Source organism: Miniopterus natalensis, chromosome 1, assembly GCF_054644295.1.
Source record: "Miniopterus natalensis isolate mMinNat1 chromosome 1, mMinNat1.hap1, whole genome shotgun sequence".
NCBI lineage: Eukaryota > Metazoa > Chordata > Mammalia > Chiroptera > Miniopteridae > Miniopterus > Miniopterus natalensis.
In genome coordinates this window covers 54,149,123-54,165,028 of record NC_142081.1, presented here as the reverse complement: position 1 = coordinate 54,165,028, position 15,906 = coordinate 54,149,123, and the positions used below count along the sequence as shown (strand labels likewise).

General features: G+C 38.1%; 2 protein-coding genes across 5 annotated transcripts in view; both read left to right on the top strand.

Moving 5' to 3' along the window:
* The first annotated feature begins 2,367 nt into the window (after positions 1-2,367).
* CTXN2 (cortexin 2) lies at positions 2,368-2,613 on the top strand. The gene has a single exon (XM_016211852.1). The coding sequence runs from the start codon at positions 2,368-2,370 to the stop codon at positions 2,611-2,613; it is 246 nt and encodes an 81-aa protein (XP_016067338.1).
* A 7,688-nt stretch (positions 2,614-10,301) lies between these two features.
* Positions 10,302-15,906, top strand: part of SLC12A1 (solute carrier family 12 member 1) — an 80,289-nt gene continuing 74,684 nt past the window's right edge. For all 4 annotated transcript variants that reach the window (XM_016211116.2, XM_016211108.2, XM_087821629.1 and 1 more), the window contains exon 1: positions 10,302-10,718. In XM_016211116.2, the coding sequence (XP_016066602.2) occupies positions 10,302-10,718 (417 nt within the window). The remainder of the gene's footprint in view (positions 10,719-15,906) is intronic.

Sequence of the window (15,906 nt, the reverse complement as noted above, 5' to 3'; positions counted from 1 at the left end):
CCAGTAAACAGGATTCCCTCTGATGTGGGCATTAAAGTGTTTGTTGTGCAGAAGGAAGAACTTGCTGATTTTTTTTTCTTTCCCATCTCCAGGAATTAGAGAAACTGAAAATGTATTGTTTATCCACAGTTGTTGAGTAATTTTGGATACTTATTAATTATGGAGAAATCAGTGTTGCAACTGAAGACTTCTATTTATTTTTAACAATAAAGTTATTAACATTGCTTTTATATTACATTATCCTCTACACCAATAGAAATGTGCGAAGCTCAGCACACTTAGCAGTATGTCCTCAAACACTTTAGGAGTTGGTGTTGAAATGAGACAAGTTGTTCATTTCACAGAGCAAGAAAGATGGAAAGTTTGGGAAAATATTTGAAAAATTTAGGCTTGAAAGTACTGGTATTTCAACTGCTATGCATATGGCTTAAATTACCAAGAGCATCTATTTGCTGAAGATATTGTTAGGCAATTCCTTAATTTTTTGCTTGCGTAGACACAGCCTACAGCAATGGCCAGACTTTCTTCAACCTTGAATATTTCCCTTTCCTTTATTCTCCTTGACCTGTATTTTGTTTTCATTTTTAGTAGAAAGAATTTTAAGATTAATATAAAGGTTTAAGTTCTTCCTTTAAAGACATTAACAAAGCATCTGTTCTTTCTCATCCCAAATTTTTTATTAAAAATGGAAATATCATAGTTCTTTTGAACCCCAAGTGAATTTACTCAGCTCTATTTTTAAAAACTGAATATATAGTCATGTCATTACTGAAAGCACTTAGTCTAGTGATCTCAACTTCTGCACTTTAACTTTTGTGCAAATAAAACTTCCTTTTGTCAAGTTTCCTTTACCACCTGACTCCATTTCTCTCTTCGTCCATCACTCCTAAACCCTCCTCAATTTAGTGCCCCTCCTGGACATTCAACTGAAATTTTTAAATGATGAAGAAATTCTAAGTGGCAATGCCCTGTTTTTTCAGTGCTTAGTTCCCATTACCTCTGCAGAATTTGACACTGTTTACTCACACTTTTTAGACATTCTAGCCTCTTTTGTTCCAGGGGAACTTCCTATCAGTACCCACCTGGCACCATATATAGTTATTACAATATTATTGACTATATTTCCTATGCTGTACTTTACATCCCCATGACTATTTTGTAATTATTTGTAAGAAGATACCTTGTTTTAATTTAATAGTGACAAATGAGCTGAGTGTCTTATTGCTGTAGCTAGAAAACACCTTTGTTTGTTTGTTTGTTTGGTCAGTTGGTGGGTTTTAATAAGACTAACAGTCTAGTGGATTAATCATTGGCTAAGAGCCAACGTAATAGGACGTATCTCTTCTAATAATTAGCTCTGACCTTGTGTCTGTGTCTACATTATGATTGTGAAAAACACATAAATAAATTTAGCTAATATCATTAAAACATCAAGTGGGAAAAATTTTTTGCTTCAATTCAAAAGTGCTTTCCCAACACTTTTGTTGTAGTTTTAGAATCTCAGTATAGCAGGAGCTTAGGTGTGAGAATCTCTTTGGGAGGGGACTGAGGAGCTTGCCTTGAAGCTACATTTTCATAGAAAACATGCTGCTTAATTTGGATTTTATGTTTATTTAGGGTATTCTGCAAGCTAATGGAGATGGTGGAGAGATGGCTAATGGTCCACAGTTACTGCTGCTTGCTTCTTGCGAGCTGCTATGTTGGGTACTGCACTTATAAACATAATTTTAAAAATATAATTTCTCTCTTTAACAAATTGAGATTTAGTATATGGAGTAGCCATGGAAAAGAAAATACATGGACATAAGTCTAAAAGCTAAGGAGTGAAAAAGAGAGAAGACATCGAAAAGATTAGAACCTGCATCAGACAAAATGGCACTAGAGAGAAACCTTGAAACATGGACGTCAGAGAATTTGACCAGCTCACACCCTGTTATTATTTATGGTAGTATCTACACATGTGAAAATTAGATGACAATTCGGGTCAAAGAATCAGTGACTTAACTACCTCGCAATGCTTATGATTAAAAGCTTGTAGGGTTAATCATTTGAATATTTACCTTCATACTTGATTTTATATTGAGTGTATCTCAGTACAGTTTTATGAGTCCAAAAGGGCAATTCTGTAATTACTACAATAGAAGTAGCATCTCCAATGCTAATTTGATCTTGATTCATACCTAATGATGTTTTCAAACATCTTTTGTGAGTTAAATCAAGAGGGTTTGAAAAATGCCAGATTTTATAAAATAATTACCTGTTCAATACCACACACGGATACAACTAAACTAATTCTAATTTTGTATCTAGGCCAAGAGGTGACTGCAGCTGGAATTCTAAAGAGCCATGACGATGTGACAGTGAATAATGAGTAGTACCTACTGCGGCAACTCTTCAGCTAAGATGAGCGTCAACGAAGTATCAGCTTTCTCATTGACTTTGGAGCAAAAAACTGGCTTTGCTTTTGTTGGGATTTTGTGTATTTTCTTGGGACTTCTTATTATCAGATGCTTCAAAATCCTGTTAGACCCATATAGTAGCATGCCTTCCTCCACATGGGAAGATGAAGTTGAAGAGTTTGATAAAGGGACATTTGAATACGCGCTAGCGTGACAGTTCCAGCTTTACGGATTTTAGTGTTAAGCTACTGGGACATGTGGTGGATACAATTATAATTATCTTGAGCATGCTGGAGAGAGGCTCATTTCATTCACTAAATTCAATAAACATGTGGGGTTAATTTATCCCCCATGCTGTGGAAATGATAAACCATTGTTGGGGTTCCTCACTTTCCTCTATCCCCTAATATTGAGGTATCTAATGAGTAGAGTAGAAGGATCACTTCAGCTTTATATACCATCTTTATTCTAATCTCAAATATCTGCCTTAAATCTCTGCTTCCTTTTTGTGCTAATGAACTGCGCTAGAGGCTTTCTGCTCCTGCCCCTCTGCAATGCCAATCTTCAGATTCCCATCTCCAGCCCAAGTAACATTAGAGAATCAGGTGGCTTAAACATAAGGGACCCTTGGTCCAAAGGACAAATCGGCCTGGCCTGGTGTGGCTCAGCGGTTAAGCATCGACCTAGGATCCAGGGGATCGTGTTTTGGTTCCCGGTCAAGGCACATGCCCTGGTTGCGGGCTCGATCCCCAGTCGGGGGCATGCAGAAGGCAGCCGATCAATGACTCTCTCATCATTGATGTTTCTATCTCTCTCTCTCTCCCTCTCCTTTCCTCTCTCTGAAATCAATAAAGATATATTTTTAAAAATAACAACAAAGGATAAATCTAATATGATTTTCCTAATAACAGCCATTGGTCAAAAATGTATATGGGTGAAAAACAGTATCACAAACCTACAAATAGCCAGAGGCCCTACAGATTCCCAAATCTCACAGTGCCCTGACCCTTCCAATTATTTTTCTTCTAGCATCTCTTGCAATAAAACTCCCTAGCTTGAGATCCAAACCAGACCTGCTTCATACTGATACTTCCTCCTCCTCCACCTTTTTAAATTAAACTTATTGGGTGACATTGGTTAACAAAATTATGTATGCTTCAAGTGCACAATTCTGTGATACATCACCTATATATTGCATTGTGTGCTCACCACCCAAAGTCAGATCTCCTTCAGTCACCATGCACTTGACTCCCTCTACCCTTCACCACCTCCCCACCCCCTTTCCTTCTGGTAATCACCATACTGGTGTCTGTGTCTATGAGTTTTTGCTTGTTTGTTTGTCTTGTTTGTCCATTTGTCACTTTCTGTTTTCTATCCCACATATGAGGGAAGTCACATTGTACTTGACTCTTTCTGTCTCATTTATTTCTCTTAGCATGACATGGTACATATATATACAATGGAATACTACTCAGCCCTAAGAAAAGATGAAATACTGCCATTTGTGACAATATGGATGGATCTTGAGCATATCCTTTTCTCCTTTTATAAAAAGCACAAAAAAGGGGGAGTTTTTAGCATGACCTAGTAGAAAGAGCACTTCTCCAGAAACTAGAAGTCCAGGCTCTGCCCTGCCCCCACTACAGCTATGCAAACATGGCTACGTTATCTAATCTCTGTGGGCTTCAGTGAGGCAACTAACTAGAGGATTTTTAATGTCCTTTCAATCTTAGTGTCCTATGAACTCTACGAACATGCCTGGAAATCCCAAGACATGAGAGGAATGCAGACTTAAGATGTGATGAAAACTTTCTTAGTTTAGGAGCCTAAACTCAGAGATATGATTTATAATGTTGGCCCAGCCAAGAACAAGCTGCATGACCTCAATATTTACCTAAAGGGGACTCCTCTTCCACACCTGCAAAACAACGATGAGAACACCCCCCCTCTCCCTGCGTGTCTTGCAGGAATGAGAGGACTGTCACATAATGAATGTGAAGGAATTTGAGAACCATAAAACCCAGGTTAAACATACCTTTCGTTATTTGTTATCCTCATTGGTAATAGTAATAGAGGTTCTCAAACCTTAAAAAGCAATGGTTTAGAGTAAATTATTCAAACTCTCTAGTCTTCATTGTCTTTATTTGATTAGTGAAAAGATAGAATTATGTAATTCCAAAATTTTTTCCAACTATAAAATTCTGACTATGATCACTGAATGGAGGACTAGCAGGAGATAAATACAAAAATATCTGTGTCACTTGAGAACAAAGAACTGTCAAACATACAAAAAAAGAATGACTGCCCCAGCCAGTGTGGCACAGTTGATTGGAGAGTCATCCCATGCACCCGAAGGCTGCAGGTTCAATTCCCAGTCAGAGCACATACCTAGGCTGTGGGTCTGATCCCTGGTCAGGGTGCTTTGGGAGGCAACCAATTGATGTCTCTCTCTCTCTCTCTCTCTCTCTCTCTCTCTCTCTCTCTCTCTCTCTCTCTCTCTCTCTTTCTCTCTCTCTCTCTCCCTCTCCCTTTCTAAGATCAATTTAAAAAAAGAATGACATATTTACTGAGAGTGAACACTAAATTAGATGCTTTCTGTTTATTATGTGATTTGATATTCATCAATTCGTTGAGTTCAGTATTACTAGTTCCATTTTATTATCTCAGTTTCACAGATGGGCAATTGAAGTTGAGAGAAACTATTTCCCAAGGTCACCAAGCTAGGGGGAAATTGAACTTGGGCAATCTAATGTCAGAGTCCTTGTTTGTAAACATCCTGCTGAACTCCAACACTGTCCCCATACTTCTACAAATCTTACAAAGATGATTACTGCTCAGGTCTATGGCACTCCACAACCAGCTGTCTCAGTGGGATTCCCAGATACTTTGTATCTCCTAGTAGATTTAGAACACATCTGTGTTGGCCATGGGTCTTCTGGAACAAGCTCATACCTCAACAAGGTTCTCTGAACCCCAGTAGGCACAGGAATGTCAGCCTGGGACATCTTGTAGCTAGTTAGTAATTTGGTCTGAGAACTCCTCATTGAGCCATGTCAGCTGGACACACTGAAAGCTGTATGTACCAGGACACCAGGCATATTCTTTGTGACCCACATTTTAAAGTACTCACTAAGATGTATAAGTACCGGATGCTCCATTTGTTTCCCAAGGAAGACACCTATCAAGACCCTTTATTTTAGTGACTAGAATATAACAAAGCCAGATATTTATTTCAAAAAGGAAAAAGGCCCAAAACCCAAAAGACAAGAACACTTGATGAAGTATGAGCATTATTTCTGAAAGTTCAACCTCCACAAGCTTTTTCAGATCTCTTCAACTTCACCATAATATTATTTCTATCCCTCTAAAGAGAAATTATTTTAACCAAAAGTGCCTTTAGCCATGGGATATATATGGCCTATTGTATGTCTTAGACTTTTTGGGGAGAGAGAAGAAGAAAGAGAGGTCAACATCTGTATTTTCAGAGCAAGAAACAATATAAAGGACATAAAAGGCTGGTTCTACTATGGACACAAGATAGAGATTTCCTGAAATGTTAAGCCTTCTAGGGATAGTTGTCCAATGTCACAGCCAGATTATCCTCTGGCTGTCCTTTCCCAGGAGCCCTGTCAGGGAAGACAGGAGGAAAGGGAGAGGAGCATCCCTCCAGACAGTTTCCTCTTGGTACCTTACTCACCTGTCTGGAATACCTGTATTGGGTTTACCATTCAAGGTTGGCTTTATAGATGGTGTAATTTCATCTTTATCCCCCAAAGCATCTCCTCAGTGCTCCAGGAAGTCTGAATTCCTTTAACAGAGAACAAAGACTTTCATTTCACAGTTAGGCTTAAAATAAAAATGTCTGCTTGATGTAAGACTAAAGCTAATTCACACTACTCTGTAGTCAAGTAGTCAGTCAGCAAGAAAAAAGGAAATTGACCACTATCAAAGGCATCCGCCAACTTTGGTAGAGTAAAAAGTATAAGAAGTAGGTAGAAAATATGATAATTCTATTTTTTATTAAAGTATAGTTGCATACAGTATTATATTAGTTTCAGGTATACAGTATAGTGATTCTACATTTATACACCTTACACTGTGACAGGTGGTCTGGTAACCAACTGTCACCATACAAAGTTATTATGATATTATTAATTTTTTCCCCTGTGCTGTACATTATATCCCCATGACTTATTTTATAACTGGAAGTTTATAGCTTTTATTCTCCTCTACATTTTTCACACATCCCCCATGTCTCCCCTCTGGGAGCCATCATTTCTGGGTATATACCCCAAGAAATTTAAAACAGGGTCTTGTAAAGATATCTGTACACCCCTATTCATAGCAACGTTATTCACGGTAGCTAAAAGGTGGAATCCACCCAAGGTATACCAATTGGTGAATGGATGGTTAATTGTGGTAAATGCACACAGTGGAATATTATTTGGCCTTGAAAAGGAAGGGAATTCTGCAATATGCCACAACATAGATGCACCTAAGGACATTATTCGAAGTGAAATAAGCCATTTACAAAGAGGAAAATATTGTGTGATTCCACTTAAGTGAGGTACTTACAGTAGTAAAAAATCACAAAAAACAATAGGAAACAGGGGAAGAATGGGGAGTTATTGTTCAATAGGTATAGAGGGGGCTTTTTACAAGATAAAAAGAGCTATGGAGAGGGGTGGTGGTGATGGTTGCACAGCCATGCGAATGTATTTAATATCACCGAATTGTACACTTAAAATGGTTAAGGTAGGACATTTTATGTTAAGTGTATTTTCCCACAATAAAAATGCAAAAGCAAAAACCAACAGCAGCAGGAAACCTGCCTATCACCATATCTGGGACATGGAATATAATAAATGTCCTGGAATATAATAAATGTCCATTGGACCCCCACCTTCCCCCAAAATAAAAAGAAAGACAGAAATAGGTAGGCTCCTGGAAGAGGGCGGGTGTTGGGGTAACAGCTGGAGGAAGGGAGGCTGGAGGTGGCGGAAGGAACTGCAAGTAAGTCCAAAGCTCCTGTCCAAGGCCGGTGAGTAGGACTTGTTTTGGGTTTCAGCCTCATCTCAGGAGATTTAAATAACCAGCCACCTAGCTGAGTCTGAGGTGTGACTCATTCCTATGCCTGACTACTTTCTATATGGGGAATCAGAGCCCTGTGTGGAACAGGCCAGTCAGTGCCTTGTCCCAGAGGCCTTTTGAGAGCAGAAGGAGTCATAGGCACCTATTTGTAATTCTGTCTCTATATGATACGGCTAGCCCCATGACATCAGCCTGACTGATTAGCATGACACTTACCTAAGAGCATCTAAGGGGTTTCACTTAGGTACCTCCAGCCCCCTTTCTACAGCCTGGTATCTGCAGGCCAAACTACATTTCTCCCTATTTTAATAGTCGTAGTACCTATCCCAGTCTCTAATGATTCACCCCAGAATCTTGGATGTAGCTGAGTAAAAGTCACCAACTCAAAATACTGCCAAAACAGTAAAAGTGAACGCTAAGTATGAACACAAATTGACTCATTTAATCCTCACAGTAACTCCACAACAAGGTAGGTACCACTATTATCCATAACTGCATTTTGCAGATGAGAAAATCAAGGTAGAGAGAGGCTGAGGAACTTGCCAGAGATCACACAGATAGGAAGCGGCTGGGTCAGGATGGGAACGGAGCATTCTGACTCCAGGGACTTGCTCTTAGCCACTGTATCTCACCACAGCCACGCTTGTCAGGCAACTGGAACTCACTTGGATCATTTCTTATAAATCACAGGGAGGACTCATTCAATCTTCACAATTGAAAACCATGACAGAGCCTGCACGGAGGGATTGTTTGTGCTGTCTTAATAATTACCACCTCACAGATGCGAGCCAAACCTTTCCCTCTACAAATCTCAAAAACCAGGTTTGAAAAAATTTTTCCCAAAGGGAGACAAAAAGGCCATTTAGCAGTGCCACTGGGAAACTTGCCCACTGTTTGATTTCTTCTTGAAACCATTTTCCCACTAGGTAGAAATATTTTCAATAAATCATTGACTGAACTCTCAATCTGCTCACTTCCCATGCAGACAAAAGTCAAAATAATATGTACTATAAGCAAGATAAACTAATGTCGGATAGCATTTTCTAGTTACAAAGTATAGAAACTATCTCTGGAGGACTATATTTTCTGCACATGCTGCACAATAGGAGGTCACGAAGGTTCATGTGAAATAAAAAGACGGGACTAAATTTATTTAGTTCCAAACAATTAAAGCACTGCTCGTATTTTGTTAAATAATTGCTGTTGAGTAATACAGCCCCCCTTATGAATTAAAGAAACTTTATTTTACTTTCTATCTAAAAGGATTAATGGTTTACTACTAGTTACTAGTTGATGTAGTACTTAAGGTTCCTGGGGGCTAATGACTGGGCGGGACATACAGTATTATTCCAGGCCTCTCACTGCTCAGTCATCTCCTTCAAGTAAGATTCTAACCAATAAGAAGAAGCCTAAGGTTCTGAGCTGAAAGCTGAGCGCCCCATATATGCCTGGGTGATGCTGAAGCAGATTATGCTTCCTGAGAAGGCAGCTCCGGCTGGTGAGTTAAACATTTCTGGGCAGGGTAAAAATGACACTTAATATTATGTCATAAAGTAGATTCTGAGGAGTGGAGTAAGGGCAAAGATATCGAGGACTCTAAAGAGAAGTGGGATATTCTATAAAAACTAAAGAGATAACAGATTCACTTAGGATTTCCCCAGGAAAGGTTATTTGAGAGTTGAAGTTGAAAAAAATTTTTAATTCAAATAAATAGTTTTAGTAATTTCAGGAGAGAGGCAAGTTTTTGGGTTTATCTTTCTAGAACCTTCTTGGAAAAGACAACTTTTAAGGTGTAAATAAATGACATTATTCTAAAGAAAAAACGCTCTAAGATGAGGTTGTACCATGGATTTTAAAAAATGATTATATAGTCTGTTTATCTGAAAGTTAAATATAAACTTCTTGGTAAAGATTCAGAATATTTCACTAAGAGGAATCAGTGGAGCATGATTATTTAACTTAAACATCACATACGACTTTATTGAGGACTGTGATTTATGTCCGTACCCTGAATAATCATGTTATTTTAAAGATTTTTATAATAGCTTTTGTAAAACAGACAAATTTATGAGAAAATCAAATATTTTGAAGGCAAGTAAAAGATCTGATAGTTAAAAGAGACATACTATCTTGACAGGACTTATTTTTAAAAACTAACAAGAATATATTTTTAGGCGTTTAAATATTTTAAAATTTTACTTATAATTTAATGTATATAGATATCAAGCATAAAAAAACTTTATTTAGTACTGTCAATGAACTGTGTTTCAGGCTAAGAATATTCTCATCAGCTCTTCCTGTACTAAATCGGTAGTTCTATCTTTTCTAAAGTCGTATTGAATCCAATCGCACAGAGTCTAAGCAAATACTACAAACACAGGTAGGAGTTTAATAACTCCACTGGAAATCCTTTTTGCTGAAGTGGGTCCCCAGTTATTTATTATAGGATTTAATTACTCAGGTGATTAAGGTTCCTGGACAGGTAATTTTTAATGAAATGAATTTAAAATTATATGTCTTATGAAAGAACACTCTTTCCTCACCCCCTCCCATTTCTACTTAAATATAGTTATATTACTTGGACCAAGTTTAATTTTCTTTTTCAATGACAGTCTTGAAGAACAATGTGAAGATCGCTTAGGAGACAATACATCAGGAATCTCCTTACTGAGTTCTTCTAACAAAAGCCGGGCGCTCCCTAATGTAAACATATTAGTGTTTATTTTGAGGAGAAAATATATAGTTTTTTTTTTTTTTTAAAAAAAAGCATACAGTAAATAGCTGAGTCCTCCCAAAACATCGAGTTGGAAGATGTCCCTGAACAATTCTTCCAGCGCATTTGTGGACTCAGCGCCCAGCAATACCAACCGCTTTCAGGTCAATGTCATAAGCGAGGGCCAGGAGGGCAGCGCCGCGGCGGAGAGCGCCGACCCCCCGCATTATGAGGAAACCTCCTTTGGGGATGAAGCCCAGACCAGGTTCAGAATCAGCTTTCGGCCTGGGAAACAGGAGTGCTATGACAATTTCCTCCAAAACGGAGAAACGGCTAAGACAGACGCTAGTTTCCACGTCTATGATTCCCACACAAACACATACTACCTGCAAACCTTCGGCCACAACACCATGGATGCTGTCCCCAAGATCGAGTACTATCGCAACACCGGCAGCGTGAGCGGGCCCAAGGCCAGCCGCCCCAGCCTGCTGGAGATCCACGAGCAGCTTGCCAAGGTAGGCGCCCGGCTCGCGCGGCCCCTCCCTGTCCTTCCCCTCCGGGGGGCATCTCCTGCTCTTCAGTGACACCCGGGATGTCAAGGCTGCCAGGGCCCCGGCCTGTCCCAAGCCGTCCGTCTCACTCACACGACTGGCCCTAGTTCCCAATAAACAGAAAATACGCAGAAGTGTTCCACAAATGTTTGCTGACCGAGGACAGGGAACTAGAGAATTGACTCTGAAAGTTAGGCAACATGTGGTAGCTTGTTTACAATTGCTGTCCACTCCATTCACACGCGGTTAAACATGTCAAACTGAATGCTAAGCTGATTTCACCTTAGGATTAATGCTTCTACAACAGTTGTAAAAAACAAAAACCAGAAAGAATCCCTGGTGCTTGCTGTAGTTAAGACTGTGGTGCCAGCCTTTAGTGCACATGGGTATTTTTTATATTCTTTAGAGGGACAGCAGAGATTTATAAGATTCAGCATTTTTGTCCCTTCCTCTTCAAAGCTTTGCCTGAGGCTCCCGGGTGCACTTAAGCATATAAAAGTAACTAAATTAAATTTAAGTACAGATGCAGCAGATGTGGCTAAACTTTTTATTATTTAAGGAATATAGCCACGGTTCCCCACTCTGCCAGAAACGTGAGGCAGCACTTTTTCTACTCCTGTGTCAAATCATTTGTAAGTTCCGTAGATTCCTTCTTCCATAGCTTGCTCTAAAATATGCTGATGGCCTTTATCTCCCTGTTCTTCTGGAGCGCAGTTGGGAATGAATATCACTCTTTATGGATATAATTACTTACTAAGAAGAATAGTTAGCTGTCACATGTCCAAATATAGTTTACTCTTGCCCAAGTGTTGCAATAAGGAAAAGAATTGATTGAAAAAATTTCTTTCATAGCCATTCATTCAACAATTTTTTCATTAAACGATTACCCTAAGGATTCTAGGAATACTGATCTTATGAGAGATGCTAATAAAGGTGAAAAGCTCCTTTTAGTTTCTGCTCATCCTTCTTTGCCCAAGGAAACCCATCCTCAAAGCTTGTTCCCCTCGGCTGTTCAAGGTCCCAGACCCTGGGTTCTAACCCCAGAGACCGAGTGACTTCCCAGGGAGGAGCCCATGCCTTGACCTTCGCTCACATCTCTCCCCACCAGGCCTGACCTGTTCCCTGCACCGTGTCGGCCACACTCCTCTGCACGGCTGGTTTCTTTACAGACATAAGACTTAGACTTTATCTGGGATGTTCGATGCTATAAGCAAAAGAAGTTAGCAATGTTGCAAAGTTGGACAAAATGACAGTCCCCAAGGAGATTTTTGAGAAGTTCTTGAAATTTGAAGCTCTTGAAGTCAGATTGAGGTGCCACTTTCCTTTTCTGAGGGGAGAGGAAAGGAGAGAAAAAGGGGAGAATAAATAGTGAGAAGAAGTCTGAGAGAAGAGGGTGCGGGAGCTTCCAAGATGCGGGAGGGGTGCAAAGAGAAATGTAAGGCCTTAGAGAGATTTCAGGTTATTCTGAAGAAGTAAATGACCCAAAATCCTCTTTAAAAAGACTGGAAATTCTACTACACCACACTCGACGTCATTACACACGGTAGTTTTTAAAGCTGCATCCTTCATAAAATTGTGATCAAAATTTAAATATTCTCATTCATCCCCTTCCCCAACTTACAACAAAAGAAAAGAAAATTTTAAGTCTATTAAAAAGAAAATGGAATAAACTCACACTGTTCTTAGGACTGATATTCTGGAGAGAAAAGAGTAGCTTATTTACAATTTCTAAAGCCATAACACGTAAATCATTATACATGGAAAGAAAAACTCTGGGGGAACGTTGTTCAAAAACCATCTGATTCAGTAGAAACGCAATTGCTGCATTTGACAAATGTGATAGCTGGGATATCATGTTCTCTTGGAAAAGATAAAATGAAACTGAGGATACAAAGGAATGGCAAATTAAACAAATAATTAAAAATTAGATTTAGGCCCCATGCCCTAAATAATCATTCTGAATTAGTACCTAATGAGTTACTCTTTGTATGAACTTGACCTTTACTTATCTAGGGTACTTGGTTTTGATTGAACCATACAGAAGTATCCACATAGCCAAACTGGAAACAGAATTCAAATACAACCGCAGCATCTGCAATGGGCACGTTCCTAGAAGCCGGGACCACTGTAGTGTCACTAAAGTTGTAGGGATAAGCCTGCCTCTCCACGTGTTCTACCCGGTGATGTCCTTTGACTGCAGACAATTACAGTCAGTGCCTTAGTCACTTCATCTCTTTCTCCCTTGCCAGTGAATTTGCTACCACTATTTCCCCTGCTTTTCTCTGCCCCACACCCCCAAATAAAAGATGAAAACCTGCAATATAATGTAATGTAACTCTACTGCCACCTCCTTGTAGTCCTTGACATTTTTTAAGGTAGTTTCTCAAGTCACAACTAGAGCAAACATTATATGGTAATACTCAGATAGGTCAAAGATTTTGTATACAAAAAAATTGTATGTGATAGTGTTTACTTAATTTAAAAGTGGGAAGTATATATATACACACACACACATATATATATTCTTTTTTTCAAACATGTTTAGGACATATTTTACACACTGTCCTGCATTCTGCTGTTTTCACTAAACAATATACTTTGGAGATTTTTCCATATCAAAACATGTGTAACGATTATTATATTATACATCTGGCGAAGGTTAATCTAGTATTTTTACTTTGTAAAAATAATCCCACTTTTAGTGTCCAGACTATTCTTATAGCTGCCTTTTCATATAACTTCTTTTCAGCCTTACTAATCACTGTTAGTAAAAAATATGATTATAGAAAAAATATGATTACTGTCAGAAAAAACATGATTACAAGGGAATCAGGAAAATACATAACCTTTCTATCAAAGTCAGTGTTCTGATGTCATTGAAATAAATTGTCTTTGAAATGTATAAAATAGTATAAAAATTAAGATAAATTATTATTTTAAAGAAACCAACTTTTAGAAATTGATTTAAAACAAAAACAATAGAATCACTTCACATTTTGGTCATTAGGTTGTTAGCAACTAAAAGAAACTTATGAATAAAAACATTAAGTGTGACTCCGATATATAACAACAAACTTTTTACTGAGAAATTTTATGTATCAGGCACGGTGCTCACACTTGACAAATTCTCACTCAATCCTTATAACAACTCTTCAAGTTAGGTATTACTATTATTTTTATTTTATAGAAGGTGAAAGTTTTTAAAAATCTTATGGACCTTAGAAGAGAAAACAATGACTTAGAGAACTCAAACCTGCAAGGTCAAGAAAGAAAGGTCACATGGCTGATAAGTTGAACCCATGCCTACACGACTCCACAGTCCACACTCTTTACTACTATAATTCAACCTAAGCCTACTCTCCCATGCCTGTTTACCTCAGCTTATTCCATGGCTATAGAAAATGATGGAACTCAGGCACGTAGAAATCGCACCTCAGTCATGATGGGTTGAGCAGGAGATCCCATCGCAGTTCCTTCCTTATTTTGGAGACTGTGCCAAAAGATTATGTTGCTTCCCCTACAGAATTAATTGTAGGTCTCAATTTTCATTGTCATCATCAAAAGCATTTATTAGCCATTTATTTACAAGAGCTGCTGTATAAAGCGAGTTAAAGAGATTTGACCTCCACTCTCTAAAATTTTATTTTATAAGTCAAGTGGCATTGCTGTGGGTAGAAATAAAGGATATGTAGTCAAGTTAACAAGCATTAAACCACAGGAGTCAATGTAGAAATGCTTATCTTCTGTAAAAGGACAAACAAAATGCACAAATGCGTTCTCTAGAAAATATTTCTAAAGTGTTTCAAAGCTCAAAGTTGGAACTTTAGCATTCAAATTGGGGATATGAGAAATATCACCAAGGCAAATAAAATAGACATTAAAATTGAGGCAATAAATTCCTTGAAGGCCAGTGATTACCAGAAGCTACCCTTAAAACATTCGTTGTAGTGAAACTCTGCAACTAAGGGCTCATTCTAATACCTGTCCGGTTTTTAGTGCTGAAGGCCACGCCTGGGAGCTCTCACTATTAAAATACTCTGTGGAAACAAACAAACAGAACAGATTAATTTCCCATTATAAATAGCTCAGTGATAGATGGTGAGTAGAGTAGGAGTTCCCTTAAAAGTATTCCTGGAAAATATTAAGAATCATTTCATCTCATTTTCTTTTTCTGGTTTATCATAGTTTATCACATACAGCTTACCTTTTGGTCCAAGTTATCAAATATATGTCAATTTGTGTGTGAGCCATGTGTTTTCAGATGTAGTAAAAATACTGTGATTATAAATTATACCATTGGTATGATTTAGAGGCAGGTCTATAGTAATTTTTAGAACAAGAAAAAAAACCTTATTTCTTTTTAAAAATTTTATTTTTATTTATAGTTGACTATATTACATTAGTTTCAAGTATACAACATAGTGATTAGATATTTGTATCTACCTTACGATTGATCACCAGGATGTCACCCTACAGTTATTACGATATTATTGACTATATGCACTATGATATTACATCCCCATGACTAATTTTATAACTGGCAGTTGGTACTAATCCCCTTCACCTTTTTCACCCCCCCCCCCATCTGGCAGCCATCAGCTTGTTCTGCGTATCTGAGTCTCTTTCTGTTTCTTTATTTTCACAATTTAAAACACTCCCCTTTACCGCAAAGGGCTAGAAATGTACAAACATAATAACATTGATTATTAAGATATAGAAATGTGGTTAGAATCAAGTTTTATGATTCTGAAATGAACCTTAGGAATTTTCAGGTCCTTACTGGAATTGGAGCTAAAACATGCACTGGCAGTAATCTGAGAGGGTGAGGGGAATAATATCGGCCGTATGTGGATAACTGTGGAAGCTGAATGGCAGGTACATGAGATATATTTGTCTCCCTACTGTTGCATATGTTTAAGTATTTCAATAATAAAAGAAAGTTTAAAACAATGGGAAGCGTATCCTGTAGGCCTAAATACTTATGGAACTACTTCTCAATGATGGTCTGAAGTTTCTACTATCCTGAGATTAAAGGCTAAAAACTTGAAAATGTATCTAGTTAGAACTTAAAGAATAAATATCTTAATTTTTTTCATTTACCTCTTACTTTATCTGTGATTAAAGCTTTATTAGTTTATCAGTATTAGGGGGA

Coding starts and splice junctions, on each gene's coding strand:
- CTXN2 (XM_016211852.1), top strand. CDS start 2,368: ATGAGTAGTACCTACTGCGGCAACTCTTCAGCTAAGATGAGCGTCAAC.